At 34.9% G+C, this 22,600-nt stretch overlaps 1 protein-coding gene and 1 pseudogene across 2 annotated transcripts; one reads left to right on the top strand and one right to left on the bottom strand.

Annotated features, from left to right (window-relative positions):
• Positions 1-1,608: 1,608 nt before the first annotated feature.
• Positions 1,609-13,880, bottom strand: LOC148190564 (RNA-binding protein 1-like). Of its 2 annotated transcripts, none has more exons than XM_088102815.1 (6): positions 13,628-13,880; positions 11,546-11,688; positions 11,123-11,414; positions 10,947-11,008; positions 10,760-10,841; positions 1,609-1,987 (listed from the first exon to the last, which is right to left on the bottom strand). In XM_088102815.1, the coding sequence occupies exons 1-6, from the start codon at positions 13,704-13,706 to the stop codon at positions 1,884-1,886; spliced, it is 762 nt and encodes a 253-aa protein (XP_087958941.1). In that variant the 5' UTR covers positions 13,707-13,880; the 3' UTR covers positions 1,609-1,883. The 2 variants fall into 2 exon arrangements, with proteins under 2 accessions (XP_087958941.1, XP_087958940.1); XM_088102814.1 differs by having other exon boundaries at positions 11,123-11,417; positions 13,628-13,879.
• Positions 13,881-16,722: 2,842 nt separating this feature from the next.
• On the top strand, positions 16,723-19,806 carry LOC148190563 (uncharacterized; annotated as a pseudogene).
• The last annotated feature ends 2,794 nt before the right edge of the window (positions 19,807-22,600 follow it).

Raw genomic sequence — 22,600 nt, 5'->3', positions numbered from 1 at the left:
TTAATTATGTGCCAATATAGGTCAGTGAAGACCATCATAATTCAGATTAATTAGTAATAAGATATCTGACAATAAATTATTCAATTGTATCAGTATTAGACTTACAAAACAATTTCTTTGACTAAAATTTTCCATGAAAGTTTAATTAAAAAATATATCAACCACAAAATTGAATAAACTATTAAATTTATAAACAAATATAAGGAAACGAACATAATAGAATTTTTTGCAGAAGAAAATTGACACCATGATTGAGTCTAGTATCATTAACTCATAATTTGAAAAAAATGTTTTGAAATGTAGAATTGGACACAAACCCAAATAAACGGCAAGACTAGTTCATTCTTAGTACAAGTATTTATAATGAAGTTACATATACCAACAAAAGATAATTAATTTAGTTAACTTTATTTTTATTTTAAAGGATATTATGAATAAATCAAATTTATCTTTAGTGTTATTGACTTTTAAAATTTTATTTTCCCTATTTAATAAAAACACCCATAGTCAGAATACTTTATAAAGATAAATAAAGAAAAAAAATCTAATAGTATACTAAAAATTGTAAAATATCTTATAGAAGATAAATAATTTCTTCCAAACTGTGTGTTATATTAAATACGGGTGAGAATGCTTCAGTAAAATAAAAGGAAAATGAAAAAGGCTTACCCTTGAAAGAATCAATGTTCTATTAATAGAAATGTAATTATGTTTGTTGAATTTGATTAGAAAGCATTCCCAATGTTAAATACTTTTATGGTCTTCTCATAATGTACTCTCTTGTTTCATAATTTGTTTATTCTTATTATTACCCTAAAAGTATATTTAAAGTAGTTGATAGCTTTCCAAATTAACTTTTGAAGTGATGACCATAACTTGCTAATATTAGTTTAAAATATGTTTAGATAATTTTTTCTATTACTGGTTTATATTATATATATGTGTGTATAAACTACAATTATTAATAAAAATGATTATGTTTTAACATTTGTTCCTGCCCACATTATGTTATTGGTTTATTTTCAAAATTATCATTGTCTTTCAAAAAAGTGACTTAAAGATTTGTATTTTGGAAACTTTCTGAAACATTTTCCAAATTTTCAGGAACAATTTTCAGAACCAAAATTTTGAAATTGGATTTTGGGAACGAGTGACCACCAAAACCTACAAGCAGAGTCTAGCACATTTTCCATGGTCATTGATTTCGAATTACGATTGTCCTTTTTCTAACGAAGTAAAGCTTAATTAACTTCATTTCAAGGCATAAAATATCTAATGCTTACTTTCTCGGAAAAATGCAGTTTCTTTTGGCTATACTTGATTTGACCAATGCACAAATCCGAATGTTTTTCAGAAAGGTGTTGAGATGTGTTGATCAAATACTCGAAAGGCTTTTAACCAATTCAGGTTAAAAATATATAACCACGAAGACGTTGTGATGTCTAAACTAGCTTGTGGTAAAAGGATTTTGTAACAAAGATCAGTAGTTTAACACATTCCTACGCTAAAAATGCTTTTGGAATAACCAACATTACATTACAGTCCACCCAATTTGCACACATCCCCAGTATGGTATGAAACGTAACAGGATGACCGATAATGTTACAGTAAACGCTACCATAGATCAGTTAATATACTAAATTTAACAAATAATGATACAGCAGAGTAATTGAATACATGTACTAAAAATCCAAATTTGTTAGACTTTTTCTAATTGAAATTGTACTCTGATCTCATCCTATAAATATTTTATGCATTTCAAATGCCCTAATATCCGGAGGGAACAAATAAAACGGCATATGGAGTATCTCCCCCAATACATGGTATAAAGAATCACCGACATTCAGACGAGCATAACACATAAATGGCCAATGAGAACAAGCTCATCTTTTACCTCGAGATGCAGGTCCACTTCTTGGACCAGGATACCGGGAAAACTGAAGCCGCAAGTGACTGGACTCAGGGTTGAGCTCATCAACTTTATAACCTGTACATCAACCACAATGTCAGTAAACACCAAGAAGTTTTTTCTGCACCAAAATATGTGAAGTCGCTGAGTATAAGAAACTGTTAGATTTCCCAACCAAGGGAGCACAGCACATGCCACTGTATTCTAGTTTTATTAATCTAATTTATTTTCGATTCTAGTCATTTATTTAGTATTCTTACAGAACTTAAATTTCCTTTAATCACTACAAGATGAACAAAAGCATTATACACAGTAGTTGACATAGGCTACATTGATCACACAATGCTGCTATACAAGTCTGTCAAAGACCAGACTTTTAAAATATTAATTACCATGAGATCTCTCAAAACAAGTTCATCAAATATACTTGGCTTTCTTCTTACGATTACAAACCATACAACTGCTCTACTCACAGGCTACTTCGTCGGCCTCTTTATGCGTTCGTCCAAACTAACTTCCAATTTTCTGCCCTCTCTATACTAATCAATGCCACACCCCAAACCCAACCTCGTCCCCTTTCCAAGCCAATGGATCTCACATTACACATCTCCTACAAAGACCCCCACAGCCTGCAGATCATACCAGGTTAATCTTACCCCTCACCATGGTAATTAAACTGGCAAATTGACTCATTAACTCACATGAGTTTAAGTATTTACACATGGATTCCGAGTTAATTTGGAAGCAAACTTGGTTTTGAAGTAGAATAGTAGAATCGATAGACTCAGTCGAACTCGTGAGTGTGCTTCTGAGTTGGTGACTTAGTCGAGAAACTTTTTTTATAAAACGAAGTCAATTTTAGGGCTGACTCATCATATTAGGGTTTTTGAATCATCTTCTTTCAAACAAGCCCATCTTCTTCCTTAGTCTCATACGATTGCAGTTCTTGTTCTCATGCTCTCTCTCTCATTTTCACGTTGCAAGCGATCGTCAGCCGCCATCACATTCCCGGTTACCATGGGTGGTGTCAGTTCATAGATAGCCCCTCACACCTCACGTCTACAGGTTCGCTATGTTTTATTTTTCATTTTGCATCGCTGCACCTCACGTTTTATGTCCAGTCACTCCTGATTTTACTTTTTATCAGCATTGTGACTAAAATTTTATCCTCTCCCTTGTGACAAATAAGTGACCCTACACTTAGATAATTTTTTATTTCGGAATTTTGTAGTTAGCTGAAACTAAAGCAGGATGTTTGGTAATGGTTCAAATTCAATTGAGAACAATCCAAGTGCATCTTCATCTATTAAAAGTAGAAGTAAAATTATTCTAGGGAACATATCAGATATTGGATAGAAACTTAAGACAGATATTAATGGTAATGGTAGAAAAGTTAAATGTAAAATTATTGCTCAAAGATTGTGAGTGGAGAAATATTTAGATTCAAGCATCATCTTGCTAGAAGTAGGGAGGATTTGAACCTTGTGCTTCTGTTTGTGATGAAATAAAAAGTTCGATGATCAAAGTAGTTCCAGAAGCATATAAATACTTTTTTTCATGTGAAGTTACGAGTCAAGTTTACTAAACTCTTCCGAGTTTACATAAATTCTCAAATTTGACAACCTTGTCCTTACGAGAATTTTGTTCAATGGTTTGATAGCAGCCAACATTTAGGCACTACTGCTTTGATTGCTCATACTGGTAAATCAATTACATTTTTTACATTTTTTACATTTTTCACTGAACATCCTATGTACACACTCCTCAACAAAATGAGGCGGCTAAGCATAAAAGAATCTTATTAAGATAACTCTTCTCCTTCGTGGCAATCGTCCCTACCGCTTCTTATGAGATACAGCTCTCACAACGTTTTAATCACAAGACATCTTTTGTCATAAATAACCGAGTCCCACATTCTTACATTTTTTCTCATACATATGTTCATGCAATCCCTCCTAATGAAGTTGATTCCAATTGCTTTGATCATAATTTAACTGCATGTACAAACATTTGGCAAGGTACATTAAATGTCTTCTAGGACATTATATCACATAAAGGTTTTTGTTATTTCGCTCCTACCTTCAAAATATTTCATATTTATTTACGTCTCCCTTCTAGTCTTTATTATTTTGATAATTCTCATTCTTCTCACATAATGGTGTCTCCTGTCAACAAAAAGAGCCCTTACTTTTGTTCCACCTCCATCTGTTTCTCAAAGATGACCTTGTGGTTTCCCTAGATGCTTCCAAAGGAGAGACCCAAGTAGCAACCCGTTCAAACTTATCAAGGTCACTCACGATTATTAAAGTTGTCAAACTCAAGAGTTTACACAAAACTCGTGACAACCAAGTAAACTCAACTTATAAACTTAACTTGTAAACTGAGTTTACTTTACATGAAAAAAAAAATTATATGAAAAACATCCTAATAAAAATAAGTTTACAAAATTATATAACTTCAAATATAAGTTCATATAAATATTATAAAAGATAAATTGAAATGTCAAAATGTTCAGGAAAATTACCTAATAATCTAATTTTTCAATACAAATAAAAAATTAAAAAAAAAAGCAGTGCAACAATTAAAAACAATTTGAAATTAAAAACAAAGAGTGCGAAACAGAGGGCCTGAGAAATTAAAAAGCAACAAAAACCCAAAAACTATTTTGACCAGGCGATTGTGAAACAGTGCCAATGTCCACGACAAACACATCAGTGACATACGCAAGAAACAACGACCCACAACGAGCAACGGTGACCCACGGCACCAGTGACAACGACCTTGGACAATAGTGATGACAGAGATTGCGAGCAACAACGTCAAAAACAATGATGGGCTTTGCAACTACGAGTGAGGCAAGAAGGTAATGCGCGATGGAGTTAAAAAGAAGGGGATTAAATACAAAAGCCCTAATCTTGTGAGTTCATATGCCTACGACTTGGTTTAAAAAAAATTTCCATCAAACTCACTCACACACTTCTAAACACGCAATTTGATACAAGTTTACCAATTTTGCCACCAAGTTTACTGATTCCACACAAAAAACGAGTTTGCTTTCAGAAGCGATAAGTGAGCATGTAAATAGTCTGAGTTAACAAGTTAACCCGTGAGTTTGATAACCATGCTCACAACCTCATGACAGTAATGTACATGCTCTTGTGACAACTCGCGATGACAAGTTGACCATTCACTAGTGCTTTCTTCATAACAGGATTTGGGTCCGCCTACTGAAAATGATTCACCTATTTCTATGAGAAAACATATTTGACTCAACCCACCCCCCACTATATTAACCTTAGTTATCATTGCCCTTCTCCTTCATATTATGTTTGCCTTTATCCTTTGTCTTATGTTTTTATTCTTGATTCCTAACTCTATAAGTGAAGCATCGTCTCACCCAAAATGGATTATTGACCGTCATTGGCTTTACCAACACCACTCCACACCCCCCACCTCTCCCTTTGAAGTTGACCCAGATTGGACTAAAAATGGATAGAAGACTTGTGAGGTGCAAAGCATACCATTAAATTGCAAAATTACTTAGATACTTTCTCGTCGTTGATCCAAATAAATTTTGTCTAACTATTATTCTCTCTGGTTGTTTGTAGGAACTTGAGTATTTTAGGATGCCCAAGTCCCATATCGAGTAGTCCAAGATGCATAATGGACTATTTATGGGTATGGTTCTCCCTTTAGCTTTTGAGGGAGGATTCCCAAATGCTTGGATTTTTATCAATTGGTATAAGTATAAGAGTTGGTTGTCAATGTCTCAAAAGGGCCACATACAAAGTGTTATGACTAGTTAAGGATTCTAATTAAGAGGGTATTGAATGAAGTGTCATAGAGTGAAAGACGTCCAAATGTCAACAAAGGGCAGTGCTATAACGGGAACATGGGTATTATAGAGTGGTCAAATCCAAAATTGAGTAGTAAGAGATCCTCATTAGAGTATTTAAGTGTTTGGTTCTATTGAGAGTGGGTTCCCAAATGGTTAGGACTTATCACTTGTCATTTATCATTGGCAGCTATTCTGATTTAATATTAAGAACTCTTTTGGATAGGCCACTTTTGGATTGTGGTACAAAATTCAATTTGATTCATAGTGAACTTGACCACTTTGTCTTCCATCCCCATTCACCTAAAGGAAACTTTATCTCATTGTTTGTGGATGACATTGAAATTACAACAATGACCAGAACGAATCATAAGCATCGAGTAGTACCCTCTCCTACTACTTCCAAAGTAAAACTTGGAACTTTCGATACTTGTTTGTGTATAGAAGTTGCACAATCCAAGAATGTCTCAATAATCTTAAAGAGGAAGCCTGCTCTTGATGTCAAAGAAACTAGCTATCAAGTGTGAAATCACTGGAGATTCTCATGGATTCTAAGTTCAAATTACTAACTATTGGAAGTCTCATATAAACTAGAGATAAGATCAATTTATAATATAAAGTGGATGCAAACCTCACCTTACAAGCCGGTTTTGTAGGGTTGAGTTAGGCTTAAAATCTACTTTTTAACATGGTATCAGAACTATGGTTAAAGCATATCCTAGCGATATTTATTATTTGTTAAGCGTATTGTTCCACCCGCTATCAGGCCACCCATTAATGTCTACTCTCACGTTCGAGATGTATATACCTTGGCGTGAGGAGGTGTGTTGGAAGTCTCACATCGACTAGAGTTAAGACCAATTTATAATATATAAGTGATGCAAATCTCACCTTATGAGCTAGTTTTGTGAGGTTGAGTTAGGCTTAAAGTCCACTTCTTAACATGTTAGAATCTTTTTAGCTGTATTATTTCTATTAAAGTCTTTGCTTTTATTAATTATATTTCTTCCTTATTTAGGAGATTATAATTATCAGGTATGATTAGGATATCCCTGAAATATAAGGATACTTTCTTTAGGAGCTATTATACTTCCCAAAATAGCTCTCTAGCATTGTATATATGGATTTGTAATCTCAGCATAATAATATATACGTTTTACCCTAAATTATGAGATAGCATCAGAGCTCTCAACATTTGGGAGCCGCCTCTAACTGTGCACTAAAACCCTAGCTGGCAGCCTTCATTGCTGCCACTCTCCCTTTCAAAAACAACCTTCATTGTTGTTGCCAACACAACTCTACACCATAGCCTTCATTGCTACAGTTTTCTTTATTTTGTAGTGTTTTTCCTTTCAAATCTCTTCTCAGTGCATTACCATCGTTCTGTTGCTTGAACATGGCAGACCACACTACTGAAGTGGTGCCTATTGCATCACAAACCAATCAGGAACAACTCCAGAACCTCAACACTGCCTACCACTTAAATGGGACAAATTATCTGAAATGGGCCCAACTTGTTCGCAAAACTTTAAAAGGTAAAGGGAAAGTTTATCTCTTTTGGACTTAATACCTCAGATAAACACCCTAACCCATATTGGATACTAGATTCTGGGGCTATAGACCATATGACACCCTTATCTAACATTTTCTCCTCTTACACCCCTAGCCCTAGCAACAAGAAAATATCCATAGCTAATGGCTCTCTGATGACTGCAGCAGGTCAAGGACCCTTAAAAATGTCCTTCATATTCCTAAATTATTTGTTAGCTTAGTCTCCATTAAAAAACTCATACACGATCTCTCATGCAATGTTATTATTTCTAACAATGATTGCATCATACAAAACCAACAATCGGTGAGGACGATTGAACATGCTAGAAGTAAACTTGATCCTAGAGCCTAAAAATGTGTTTTCATAGGTTACTCATCTACACAAAAGGGATATAAATGCTATCACCCACCATCCAAAAAATTGTCTTGTGATGTCACCTTTTTTGAGCACAAAAGTTACTTCTATAAAGATCATCTTCAGGAGGAGACTACAACAAATGAAGATGATATCCTTATGCTTCCTGACTTAAGCTTAGGACCAGAAATAAGGACTAAAAGTGTAACAGCTGAGAAGGAACTCACTAAATTCACTCAAGATAGGGCTAATGTAAGATTTGGTAAAAATCTGGTTTATACAAGGAAGACAAAGACCATTCCAAAGTCTATCCATGTTCAACCATCCAACCCAACATTACATGAGGTAACTATCCCTAATCCTTTAATCTCCAATGCATCAATTTGACGTTAAAAATTGCTTCCTTCATGGAGAAATTGAGATTTACATGGAATTGCCCCCTGGATATGAGGGAAAAACAGCTGCCAACACTGTTTGCAAGCTAAAAAAGGCATTGTATGGGTTCAAACATTCACCAAGAGCGTGGTTTGGAAGGTTTACTAAAGTTATGATAGGTCTGGGCTTTAAACAAAGTCAAGGAGACCACACTTGGTTCATTAAACACTCTAAATCAGGGAGAGTTACAGTGCTATTGGTTTATGTAGATGATATTATAGTAACAGGTGATGATGAGAAGCAACAACAACTCTTAGGCCAACATCTAGCCAAGGAATTTGAAATCAAGACCTCGGAAAAATTGAAGTATTTCTTAGGGATTGAAGTGGCCCATTCTAAAAAGGGAATATTTATATCTCAGCAAAAATACATCACAAATTTGTTGAAAGAAATAGGGAAGACAGCATGCAAGCCTTCGAGTACACCAATTGATCCAAACATGAAGTTGGGGAATGTAGAAGGTACTGCAGTTGACAAGGAAATGTATCAGAGGTTAGTTGGTAGACTGATTTATTTATCTCACACTAGGCCTAATGTTGCATTTGTTGTAAGCCTTGTTAGCTAGTTCATGCACCAACCTAAGGAGGTTCACTTACAAGCCGCACTAAGAATTGTGCAATATTTGAAGGGAATCCCATGCAGGGGAATTTTGTTTGAACGAAATAGGAATGTAAGTGTGGAAGTATATACTTATGCAGACTATGCAGGGTCAATTGTGAACAGGAGGTCAACTACGGGGTATTGTACTTTCCTTGGCGGAAATCTTGTGACTTGGAAGAGTAAAAAACAAAATGTGATAACCAGATCCTCTGCTGAAGCAGAATTCAAGGCAATGGCACAAGGGATATGTGAACTACTATGGTTAAAGATCATCTTGGAAGACTTAAGAATAAAGTCAGATGAATCAATGAGACTTTATTGTGATAAGAAATCTGATATTAACATAGCTCATAATCTAGTGCAGCATGATAGAACCAAACACACGACATATGTAAGAGAGAACCCAAGACAGGGATTGTTGTATGGGGACAAGGGAAGCACTCAAGTTGAAGGATATTGTGATGCAGACTCGGTTGGTTGTCCAATTGACAAAAGATCTACCATAGGATAGTGTTTTACTTAGAGGAAACCTTATATCTTGGAAATGTAAGAAACAAAGTGTTGTTGCTCAATCTAGTGTTGAAGCTGAGTATCGGTCTATGGCTCTAACTACATGCGAACTTGTGTGGATTAGACAACTCCTTTAAGAGTTGAAATTTTGTGAAAATGAGTAGATGAAGTTGTATTGTAACAATCAAGCCGCCCTTCACATTGCCTCCAATCCATTGTTTCATGAAAGAACAAAACACAGAGATTGACTATCATTTTATTAGAGAGAAGTTGTTGTCAAAGGATCTTATTACTGTGTTTGTCAACTCTAATGAAAAACTCGCAGACATTCTGACCAAATCTCTAAGGGGGCTTACGATTCAATTTATATGTTCCAAGCTTGGTGCATATGATCTATATGCTCCATCTTGATGGGGAGTGTTGAAATGAAATGTCTTTATTATTAATATTTATGTAAGGGGTTTTACTTTTAGGGTTTTGTTAGGGGCTTCCCACCCTTTTACTTTTCAGAACTACTGTCTCCTATAAATACAATAGTAAGTTGTATCATATTTACTAAGTGAAATAAGGCTTTTTAGCTTCTCTCAACTCCCTCTAATCTTGTCTTTCATGAGAGGACCAAACATATTGAGGTGATTGTCATTTCATGTGAGAAAAATTGGAGCTAGAGACATCACTAGATTGTTTTCGACTCTAGTGAATAGTTGGTTAACATATTCACCAAGTCCTTTAACAATCCTTCAAGACCAAGGATTGTTTATATTTACAAGATGTTGGGCACATATGTGACCTAAATGCTTCAGCTTTTAGGGGGTGTTATAATGCAAATCTTGTCACAAAAAGTATCTAGATTATATATTTATTATTAAGAACGTTTTATTTATTCCCATATATATGATAAGAGGATACGAAATCTCTATTTATTGTGTTGATTCCATTTTTTTCAATATAAATTAAGCATCTGTGTTTCTAAAAAACATGAGGTTTCAGCTCAATGTCTCCCTCCTTCCTATAGCTTAACCAAAAGAAAATAATGAAAGATAGAAACTACTCCCAAGAGGTTAATCAAATAATTATAAAATATTCTAACATGCAATAATGTTGAGATATTTTATAGATTTTCTAACAGCTTTATCATTAGGAACATGGTCCCAACCATAGCCATTAGTTCAAAAGATTTAAACATGCAAAGGCAGTGTTTGACATGTGCGTAGAATAGGATAAAATATGACATATGGATTGTCTTTAGTGCGTTTTGATATAAGCATAACAAGAAATGAGGTCCAAATTCAGTTCCACAAAAGAAGAAGGCATTTTAAATATAAATCAGAACAACATAAGATCCAAGCGTGGATGACATTTTGGTTTCGCTAGGGGCTGGAACAAACAAGAATAGAGCAGAATGTTCACATCTGATTCTATTTGCACAATAAATTCTGCCTGAATGCTCTGTAATTCATAGCAATCATCAACATTTCATCTCATTTTAAAATGATGCAGGCATGTAATTTACAAAACCAAAACATAATTTACTTATATATCAGAAGGTAATTGTAAATGATACCTTGCAAGGCACTCATAGCAGTTGCTGCACAAGCTGGATTTGCAAAGTCCACAAAACAAAGGATTAAAGGGTCTCCACCCCGCTGCATTGAACAGCCATTTCACCACAAAGAGGATGCAAATTTTTACCAATAAACTAAATAACCAAAAGATGACAAGCAAGCATCTGTTGCAAACAGTGCACTTACATGTTTGGATTCTTTGCTCACAAGTCTCACTTCTCTATACCCAACAAAGGGGCGGAAGATATCTAAGGTGATGTCAAGGAATTTGAATAACAGAACTAAAATCAATGTAACTCTGGAAATAAATGAAAAGCAAGAAGATGAAAATCCCAAGCATTGCATTAGAATAAAAGGGATACGAGCCACTTCTCTTCTTGTACTATCAGAGGGGAGACCTTCAACATACAAAGTGCTAGAAGCATCTGGAGGTAGAGGTACCGTCTCAGGTCCAGGCCTGGAAACAGCATCTACAGGTAGCTGACCACCATAATTAACACCCCGTCCATTTGGTGCTAGATCTGGACCACCACCCCCATGACGCCCCAAAACAGCAGGATCAGCTAGTGAATGGCCAGGTAATCCCCCACCACCACCCCTAGCCAACCCAATACCACCAACTGTACTGGCTTCCCCAGAGGCAAATGAAGAAAGCTGCTGTATAAACAAACAGGATGCATGAGTCTCATAAGCAAACAGTGAAACACCCAAAAAAAAGCAGTAGTGAAAGTGCCAAAAAACCAACACTGAAATATTTAAGAAAACACAGCAAGATGAAGTGTTACCCCACTCTGAAGGTAGCGGTCATAAGCAGTTCCAATTGTTTTTGTGTCCTTTATCATTCGGTGAACAGTACCAGTACGGTCATCATCACGAGCAATATAATTATGAATCTCATTACCTGAAGACAGACCAGAAGCTGGCATATCTGAAATGAAAAAATAAAATAATAACATTAAAAAAATATAATTGATACAAATCAATTCTATAGCAAAGAGCACTAAAGCTGTAAACACCATATTGAAAAATCCCCATCATATATGACTCCTATTCATACACTGGCACTGCAATAGACTGAATAGAATAGAAGAATGTCCATTTTTTGGTGCAGCTTTATGAAACCCAAATCATGGTTTGCTGACACAGCAGAAAGATATCATTACTTGCCAACTCATGCACCATCAGAATATCAAGATCCAACATATTAAAAGGAACTAATAAAGCAAAAATGGCATAGACAGAAAATGTTTTAAAAAGAACTAGACAAAAAGACGGAAAATGTACCCACAACACAAGCTTTCATGAACTAAACTTTCTGGACCTAATAAGCCTAACTGTGTACATAATAAAATAAAATTAACTAATCCACTAATCAGCATATCTAAACCAACGGAAAGAAAAAATAGTACAGCAATAAATTTAATTAAAAGGACATTAGAAGAAAACAATTTGAAAAAAGATCAACAATGTAACCAGGATAATAGGAACCACATTCATTCAAATATCTCTTATCAGAAGATGGAAATAGACAAATACACTTCTTCCCCTTCCAATGAAAGAGAACGTGTTCTTTCTAGGTATACTACATGAGGCTCCCCTGTCAACTTACCACAATGGTGATCAAGATAAAACTCACAAAGCCAGGGTGCCAAAAGTAGGAAAAGTGGAAAAACCAAGAAAAACTGCAATGACAAATTCAAGAGAGAGAGGACAGGAATTTGTGGTTTCAAAGTTGAATTCACAAGAGGCTGGACCATAAAAAAAACCAGTAGCAAATGGAAATGCAATCGTTGCTCTATAAGGTTGGATTTTCTATTTTTTTAAATGAACTGAAATATGTGGATTGACAAAATTTTGATCAGAAAATAATGTAAAAATGGAAAATTGAAGACAAAATTAGCGAGTTTACAATTATAAATATGTAGGGAAATGAGAGAAAAGGTGAATGTGTATGAGTGGGTGTGTGATACAGCTCTCTCAAAGATCAATGCGGCAATGCAAAGGGAAACTTCTTCACGGTGGATACAATGAGAACTGACAGCGTGGAGAAAAACTGAATGGGAGAACAATTAAAATGAAATCCAGGTGGCTTATATTATATCTACAATACGTAAAGTAACTCACTTGCAACTAAATTTGTAATTACTAACTATTTATTTAATATATAACTTTCCTTTTATTCGACAATTGAGATTTTGTCAAATGAGAGTATCATGCAACCTTACAATCACTCCTGATTAAGGTCAACAAACATAAATTTTATTGTGCAATTTATTAATGAACAAAAGTATTATCCACCCCTCCCCCCAAAACCAATCCAAAACTTTGTAGCAAAGGAAACAGACACAAAAATAAAAAGAGAGGCGTCAACTTATTTGGGCTCTCCGATATCTTAAACAAAAAGGAAATCCAAATAAACAGTATCCCAGACCTAAATTGAATTCTCACCCCAAGTATAAACCCTATGCAATGCCTAAAGTCCAAAAGGCGTTTGTTTTTCTACATTAACAAAACCTTAACAAATTCTACACTAGAAGAATAGATCGATTGTCTTCCAACAAAAACACCAGGATCCGAACACAAGTTAACAAACAGAACCATTTCAAACGCAACAGACCCAAGAAAGACAGGCACCATTAAACCTCAACAGAACCATTTCAAACGCAGCCCTAATAAGCGAGAAAATTAGCACCGTTTAACGCGTAAGAAGATTGGCACTTAGCGCCCAAATAAATTGTGACAACCAACAACAAATAATTTACAAACGAAACAGAAAATTGCAAACTTTCACAACAATTCAAGAGAAAGTGGGCAAATTGCACAAAAGAGAACCAAAAGACGAAGAAAATCGAGAAAAAAGAAAAAACCATATTCCGAACGCGGTCGCTTGAGCATGCCGGAGTGGGGGAGAAGCGCCTGTTGCCGATTCCAATAGCCGTCCGTCATGGCCGAAGAATCCCTAATTTTTGAAAGATGGATATTTGGGGAATGGCGGAAACCCTAATCGTAGGTGTAGTTTGCGTGTTGCTGCTGTTGTTGTAGAAAACTGAGTCAGTTTGATCTGTGTGATGATGGGACTAACTAAAGACTGAGGAACTTCACTGCACTAAGTTGGGCAAATGGAAAATAAGTGTTTTTCTAATTATATCCGTGCGTTTTGTTTTAATTGGAAATGACGCAAGGTTTAATCGTCTTAATTTAATAAAAAAAAATTATAAATATTTTATTGCGAACCAGTATTAAAAATAATTTAAATTTATATAAAAATAATTAAAATTCATTATAAGTATTTTATAGCGTAAAATTGAATAGTAAATTGTTGTTAATTTTTATATTTAACTTATTTACATATTTTGAAAAATAAAATTTGTGTAATATATTTAAATTATTTATATATATTTTTAGTAAAATATTTACTATATAATTGTTTCAGAAACTGTGAGGGCCTGTAAATTTAACAAAGGGTCTTTGGGCCTTATGTGGGGTAGCCAGGTCCATCTGAGTAAGGCCAACTTGACCTTAGGAGGGGCTTTTCAGAACTCATTCTCTTCCCTGAACTTCAATTCTTTTCTCTCTCTAAACTCTTGTGCCCTAAAGCTCTCTCTCTACCTTCTCTCTAAATTTCCAGCTCTTTGAACCTTTCAATCTTGAGTTGGAGGGTGCTCAGACGTTCATCTCACCGAAGGCTTCCTTTTGAACCGATCGCATTTTCGATTGGACCGGTGAGTTAACTTTTCCCTTCTCTGTCTTCATTCTCAAACCTAGAACATGCAATGCTACTGGTTGTATGTTACTAGGGGGTTTTGTTTATAATTTTTGGTTTTTTAAATCAAGCTCTAAGAGCTGTTACTGTCACCACCTTGGTGGTTTGTAGGGTTTGGTTGAGTTCTCATTTGGTGAAACTCCGTAAAGGAGCGTTCCTGTGAGCTTGGTAGTTCGACTCTGAGGTAAGGGGAGCTAGCTATTTATTCTTCTTTGTGTTGTTGAAACGTATGATGTATATGTTTGATAAATTAGTTTTCTTGTTGTCTTACTGTTAATTGTATTTTTATGGTGAACATGTTGATTGGAACCTGTTGAAGATGTGAAAGTGTGTATACATGATGTACTGAACCTTGTTTGACTTGGATGAACATGTGTTGGTTGTACTGGTTTCTGGATTGGAGTAAGAACTCTGGGAAATAGTTAGAATGGATAGTGAGTGGATACACGAACTGTTTCAGGTTACTGTGAGGGAAGGGGAGTACCAAAATTGGGCAATTGGAGTCTAGAGTACCATAGGGTGGTTTGGATGACTTAGATAAGTAACTTGGGACTTGTTGAGAGCACTTTGTTGGTAGGATAGAAGAATCTTAAAAACCTGAGTTGGCACATCCCTGATCATAGAGCAGCCCTGGCCTGGTCCAGTCAGTTGTGACTAGTCATATGTGTTGGCGTCGAAGGTGAGACTGATGCGTTCAGACATCTGATTCTTCTCCGATGACCAATTGGGTTAGGGAGATGTGGTTGAGGTGGAAATCATGTGTTAGTCATGTTAGATGAGTAAAGGGTTAAGAGAGTATTGTTTTTGGTCCTTTGAGAGGAACTAAGGTAGGGAGTTTAAGCATAGGTGGTCTTGAGTGCAATTGGACAGTGTGGTGGTCTTGTATGAGTCAATTAGAACAGGTTAGGGTCATAAAACAGAGTAAAGTCATGTTTAAAATGGTAGAATCAAAATTGGGTCCTTGGGTTAATTAGATTGAAGGTTTAAGTTGAAATGTGGTAGAAATCACTCTAGAATCATGTTAAGAAGGGTTATAATCATCTAGACAAGTTTAATTAGGTGTGATACAAGAATTATGAGGGTTAGAAGTTGGAGAAAATAAATGAAAATGGTAAGGATTAGTGTGAGTGTGTGATTCTGCAGAATTCACGTTCTGCAGATTATGCAGTGTCGCTATGCGAGTTGTCTCGCATAGCGAGACCCTGAAAAGGGTGCTCACTGTCTTGGAAATTCGCTGTGCGAATTTCCAGAGGGTGATGCTCACTGTTTTCGGACTCGCCATGGCGAATCCTGTCGCTACGCGACTGGTGGTGGTCTGGGATCACTGCCCATTTAATTCGAAGAGCGAGTGGGGTGCATAGCGAGAGGTTTGAGGTCTGATGTATGCTGCGAATTAATTCACCATGCGAAATAGGGTGCGCTATGCGAATTTTAACTGTCCTTTTGTCAGGAAAATTCGCCCAGCATCAAGGGGGGTGCGCTACGCGAATTTTAGCTGAAAAACACTCCCCTCGTCAGGAAAATTCGCTCAGCGCACCAAGGGTGGTGCGCTATGCGAATTTTTCCTGTCATGCCTTGCATTTTGGTGCGTTGTGAGACCTGATTCAGTTAGTTTCATATTTTTCCACATCTGTTTGAGCTGTTTGATGTTGTTTGACTGCCAGGATGTATGTATGTTCATATATTTGAATTATGTGGCTTAAAATGATGAGATTGAGTATGAAGTGGACATCTCAGGGTGAGATGATTGAAAGTGATGTGTGGGGTGTTGTTGTTGTTCTGTATAACTGTATGGAGCTTTGAACTGGTATGTCTATCCCTACACTCGAAGCACTGTTCATGCTCAAATAGAGGAGAGCAGTGTAAGTGGTGAGAGTAGAGGGAGGTCCTCGTCTATAGTCTTAGAGTTTAGACATAGACAGATTGGGGGATTTACCTTGCATAGTGTTGGGGAGTGCCAGCTGAACTACGCAAGTGCAAAGACGACCAATAGTTCGACAGTTATACTAATCCGGATGAGTCGCGTGAGTGTTTGAGTCATGGTTTAAAGTGTTATGTATTAACTGTTTTATATGTACTAAGCATGATGATTATTAATTGATTGAACAATATGATTATTGCCTGTTTATCTAGCTCACCCTTGCTTCTGTGTTGTGTGCTGCTTGTGTATGTTTTTCTTTGCGATGATCATCCACTTGGATGGGAGCAGATGTTGTTGAGGAAATACCTCTGGAGAAAGAGCTGGAGGAGAATGATGTGCTGCACAGTCTACTTAGGATTTACATATTTAAACCTTTGGATATTAGATACTCTAAACTGTCTAAGTATGAAACTCTGTATTATATTTTGGATGACTGTAATTCCGTATTTAATTGCAAGTCATACTCTAACTGTTCTCTTTATTGGGAATGTTGACTCCTAAATTATATGATGTGGTTATTATATTTTGGGATGTCACAGAAACAATTCTGTCAATTAAAATAAAGAATCTAAATTTAAATGAAACAATAATTAATAATTTCACATGTTTAGAAAACAATAAATCAATATTCTATTTTGATATATGAAACTAAAATAAATTTTACAAATTTAAAATTATTTAATAATAATTATATATATATATATATGTGTGTGTTTTTGTGTGTCTAAGAGTATTTATTCATATCTATATTTATATATAAAGGGAATTCTCATTTTCTGTGTCCAGTTTTATATTTTAATTTTATCTTTTAAGTAATTTATTTAAATTAAAATATTTTTTAGGTAGCCTTTTATTTAAATTTAATGAATTTTTATTTGGCCATTTTTTAAACATAACCATTTTTAATTAATATTATCTAGAAAACAAATAAAAACAAGTTATAATTAAAAGTGAGTTGAAAAAGAATAAGAAGCTTTTTTTTTGTTCTTGGACAGGTTATTGAAGGGATTGAACTTATTGAGCAAAATCTTTTGTTTGTCTCACATTGTTGTTCATTTTTAAACAAGCATTGGTTGATTCTCTTAATCATCTCTATTTTATGTAGAGCAAATTCTCCAATTTTATTTTAGAATGGCTTAGTAATTATAGTGCTGGCAAACTTTTCACAGAAAAACAAGAAAAGAAAAATGACAAACAGACAATCTTCTTGCCTTGAACATGACATCTGAGAAGATAGTAGGGCAATACAATTAAATGCCATTTTTCGGTGCATATGTCAGCAACCTATCATTTTCAAAAAAGTTGAGCAAATGATTGTTCCCTCTAGACACCAACGCCAACACCATGGAAGAACAAAGGCTAGAAGTCTTTCATTAATCTTCATCCCACTTGTCTTATAATTTCTAAAAGGCATAATAGGTTACTTCGTCCCCAAGTTAAGAGCTGAATTTTCGTTTAGTACCCGGTTTTAAAAATGCTTCTATTTTATCCCAAAGTAGTATAAATTGTATCAATTAGATCCCTTCCGTTAAATTCACATAAACGGAGTTAACTACAGCTAACGAATTTGCATTTTTTCTTCTCTCTCTTCTGTATTTCCTACAATGTTCCAGCTTTTTCTTCTCTCTCCTCTCATATTTGCATGGAGAAAGATATTTCATCAAGATCACCCTAACTCTAATCCTCCGTCTCTCATTCATCTTCCTCATCCACATCGAAGTCTCCAACATCCTCTTCGGCAAGATCGTCAAAAATACACAACAAATGATGGAAACCCCACAAGGCACACCCCAATACCACACCCTCTCCAACATGCTCTCTTCAGAATGGGCCACCTTCATGCTCTTCAAGCTCATCTACTTCACTTTCCTCCTCATTTTCTCCCTCCTCTCCACCTCTGCAATGGTATATACCATCGCCTCAATCTACACCACAAGAGAGGTCACTTTCTCCAAGGTCATGACCGTCGTTCCCAAACTTGAGAAGTACCAAACTATTAGTTTTATGTCATAGACAAAGTATCTGTTTCACATGATTTATTATTCATAGGAATAAAAAAACATAAAGTACAGAGAGCAAAAAAGTATCTGTTTCACATGTTTCAATAAACCAACTAGAAATATTTATTTATTTTTACTTCATATTTATTTTATTTTAATTCAAACAACTTCATTTTTCATCTTTTTTTTTTAATTTTCTTTCTTGTTTTCCTTCTCTTTAATTAAAAAAATATTCTAGCCATGAATATTTTTTCTAACAGCAAACTACCATAGATTCTAGGGTATTTTTGGATATTTGTGAGATTAGTTGGTGTGATGTGGAATCGGTTAAAAAGTTTTGGATATTTTCAGTCCCAGTTTTGGCAAAGGATGTGAGATGTATTTAACTCAGTTTTGCACACTACAAGACATTCTGTTTTGTTTTAAGCAAAGAAACAAAGATGATGAATGAATCCCCTTTTATGAACATCTAGCGAGGGTATAGCTCAGTAATTGAAGCTTCATTTTCTTATTCTTGAGCTGATTTAAGTATTGGTTCACTTGATCCATTTCCCTTGAATTATACTCCCATGACTACATCCCTGGAAAGCTTCTAGTTCTACTGTTCATATAAAATGCAGGTTCGGTAGGAATAAGGAGACTTAGAGAATGACTATTAAGCATCAGGATAATGGTAGCCATGATCGATATGTCAACTAAATTTTCTTGAACACAGAGTAACCCAATATGGATGCATCTCAGCATTTCATCCCGTGAATTGTTGTTGAGTGATGGATCAACAATATTTAATGCCTTCCCCTCCTTCCAATTTCTCCATGCCTGCAAAATTCAGATCATGGATTCACTTCTACATTAACGTTTTGGACCATGTAATCTTCTAATCCATAATTTAGGTGGTAAAGAATAAGCAACAATGACTGTCATCTACGACGAGAACAGCGTTGGGGCCTCAACCTACAATGTACTGGAGTGTTGTTATTGTGTTGGAAGACTCGTGTGGGATTGGAGCCATGTTGAAGAGCAACGCGTTGATAAGGGGGAAGACGAGTTTATCGATACTCATATTCTTGAAGCTGTTGGTTTTCTTTGGGTTGATACAATTTATGTTCAAGAAAACGATGGTGCATGGGTGGAGGTTAGGGTCTGTGGACAGGACACTTTATGGGATAATGTGTCTGGTGTTGTTCTCTCAGTTGTATCTGTTCCAACTTATGATCCAAACAGTGCTCTATTTCGTTTGCAAGCAAGTCCTACCACCATCAGAATATCAGAATATCGATAAAAGCTGGAACATGGCAGGAAATGCAGAGAAGAGAAGAAAAAGTACAAATTCGTCAACAGGAGTTAACTCCGTTTATGTGAATTTAACGGAAGGGACCTAATTGATACAATTTATACTACTTTGGGATGAAATAGAAGCATTTTAAAAACGGGTACTAAACGGAAATTCAGCTCTTAACTTGGGGACGAAATAACCTATTAAGCCTTTCTAAAATAATCAAGATATACAAAAATTTTATTCAAGTTTTCCATCTCTAAGAAAAAGTCTCATTCAAACTTTAGCTCAACAACATTTGCCTAAATGTATTCGTCACTTTAAGTTTCAATCCATTTCACTTTAGGAAAATAAAATTCCTTCGATAAAGGACGTTTAGAGTAGAAAAATCTTACCAAATCAACACTAGTGCAGCGAAGGGCAATGACTGCAATTGCTTTTGAATATACGTTGCGGTTTTAGAATCACGGCATATACGGGCAAGGTAAAAAGTTTGGGACTTTAGGCCGCGATTACAACATCGGTAATAACCTGGAGATATGACAGCGGTTCTTTCTTGAACCGCGACCAAAACCTTTTTTTTTTTAAAAATTCGTGTAACCTTTGGCCGCGGTTCCAACTGTAAGACCCATAAAATATATATATATATATATATATATATATATATATATATATATATTTCTAATAGTAATTTTTAGCATTTTATTAGTAATAATAATTTTAATGGATAGAAAAATGTATATTTTTGGATATAAAATTATAGTAATTCTAGAGGGAGAGCTTCAAAATTTTGGTAACTTATTTAGGATTTTTTTTAGAAAAGTGAATAGTGAATAGTAAATAGTAAATAGTAAATAGTGAATAGTGAATGGTAAAAAAAAAAAATATTAAAATAATTTGTGGAAGAGAACACTCCACGTAGAATTAATCATTCAGAGATAAGAATGGTGAATAAAAAAATAATTTTTGAATAGTAAAAATGAATAGTAAAAGTGAATAGTAAAAATGAATAGTAAAAATGAATAGTAAAATTTTTGGCTATAAATAGCCAAGGGGGGAGGCTGAAGATTTACACCAAAATTCTAGAGAAATTGTGAGAGAAGAGAGTTGGAGGAAATTCTAGTTGAAGAGGGGAAATTCTAGAAGTTTCCGGAGAACGGTTTGAGAAGAGGAAACTAAGTCTGGAATAGAGGTAAGGGGAGCTACTTTGAGTAATTCCTTTTATATTATCTTGAGTCTTGAATATGCTATATTTTGCTTTTGTTTGATCTTAAATCTTGAATATGGAATATTTTGTTTATGTATGATCTTGAATTTAAATGAGAGTATGCTTTTGTGTTGATATCCGAGTGTGATAGTTGTAAATTGTGATGTTGAATATGTTATGCCATTTGTATGTTATTAGTTGTTTATTTTTGTAATTTGGAAGGATTAGAAATTGTCTAACCGGCTCTGCCAGATTCAATTTCTTGTTTCCCCAAACATTTTATTGTTTTCCTTATTTATTTTTATTGTAGTTTGGAAGGATTAGAAATTGTCTAACCGGCTCTGCCAGATTCAATTTCTTGATTCCCCAAATTTTTTTTATTTCTTTCCTTACTTATTTTATTACATTTTTGGAAGGATTAGAAGTTGTCTAACCGGCTCTGCCAGATTCAACTTCCTGTTTCCCCAAACTATTTATTGCTTTACTTATTTATTTTATTGCAATTTTTGGAAGGATTAGAAGTTGTCTAACCGGCTCTGCCAGATTCAACTTCTTATTTCCCCAAACATGTATTGTTCTTGTTATTTAATTATATCGTATTGTTGGATGGATTAGAAGTTGTCTAACCGGCTCTGCCAGATTCAACTTCTTATTTCCCCAAACATGTATTGTTCTTGTTATTTAATTATATTGTATTGTTGGATGGATTAGAAGTTGTCTAACCGGCTCTGCCAGATTCAACTTCTTGTTTCCCCATAAAATTTTATATTAAGATTATTTTTATGATTGTCAAATATTGTATTCTTCTATGACCATTTATAGTAATATTTTATTATTGTTAATTATTTATAATTATCTTGTATGAATTCTATTATGGATGTTTATTGTGATGAATTTATTGAATGAGTTTGTTGACTGAAATTGATCTTGTTGGAAGGTTTGGAGAAAGGGTTCTGTAATAACTTGTACATGGGTATTAAATATACAGATACTGTTTGAGGTTGTTGTGAGAGGAAGTAAAATATTAAAATTAGGTATTTTAGATTTAGAGCATAAGAGAACAAGGTAGATAAATTAAATAAATAAATTGTAAATTATTAAGGGCCTCCCTTTGTTGGTAGGATAGAGGAACCTTAAAAACCTGAGTTGGCACATCCCTGATCATAGAGCAGCCCTGGCCTGGTCCAGTCAGTTGTGACTAGTCATATGTGCTGGCGTCGAAGGTGAGTTTGATGCGTTCAGACATCTGGGTCCTCTCCGGTGACCAATTGGGGTAAAGAAAGATCTCTAATAGGATGAAAATAAAATAAAATAAGTCAATTGTAGATGCATAACGTTATCATGGTAAAAACTTCATATATATTTATTTGTTATTACATTGAGCCCAGACTTTATTATGTAGTTCCTAAGATATGTTGATATATTTTTGTTGATCCATAATCTTTGTTTGGTGAAAATATGTTGAGTTATACTCGTTATGGGCAAAATGAGTTTATAATATGAAACATGATATTTGGCAATATGTTTAATTTATTGATACCAAAACGGGTTATTATGAATTCATGATTAAAGAATGAACATGATTGAGTTAGGTGGATAAGAGGGTATGAATTGTTGGTTTTATGAAATGTTGGGGTGGATATGAGAAATTCATTACTTATGAAATGATGTTA

The sequence above is a fragment of the Vigna umbellata genome, unplaced genomic scaffold, assembly GCF_029865625.1.
Source record: "Vigna umbellata cultivar VRB3 unplaced genomic scaffold, Vumbellata_1.0 scaffold_762, whole genome shotgun sequence".
Classification (NCBI taxonomy): Eukaryota; Viridiplantae; Streptophyta; class Magnoliopsida; order Fabales; family Fabaceae; genus Vigna; species Vigna umbellata.
Note: the sequence above shows the minus strand (reverse complement) of the source record. Positions and strands in the feature narration are given on the sequence as shown.

Coding starts and splice junctions, on each gene's coding strand:
- LOC148190564 (XM_088102814.1), bottom strand. CDS start 13,706: ATGACGGACGGCTATTGGAATCGGCAACAGGCGCTTCTCCCCCACTCC. Junction 11,689..13,627: donor GCGACCGCGTTCGGAATATG/GTTTTTTCTTTT, acceptor TTTTCATTTCAG/ATATGCCAGCTTCTGGTCTG. Junction 11,418..11,545: donor ACCGCTACCTTCAGAGTGGG/GTAACACTTCAT, acceptor TTGTTTATACAG/CAGCTTTCTTCATTTGCCTC.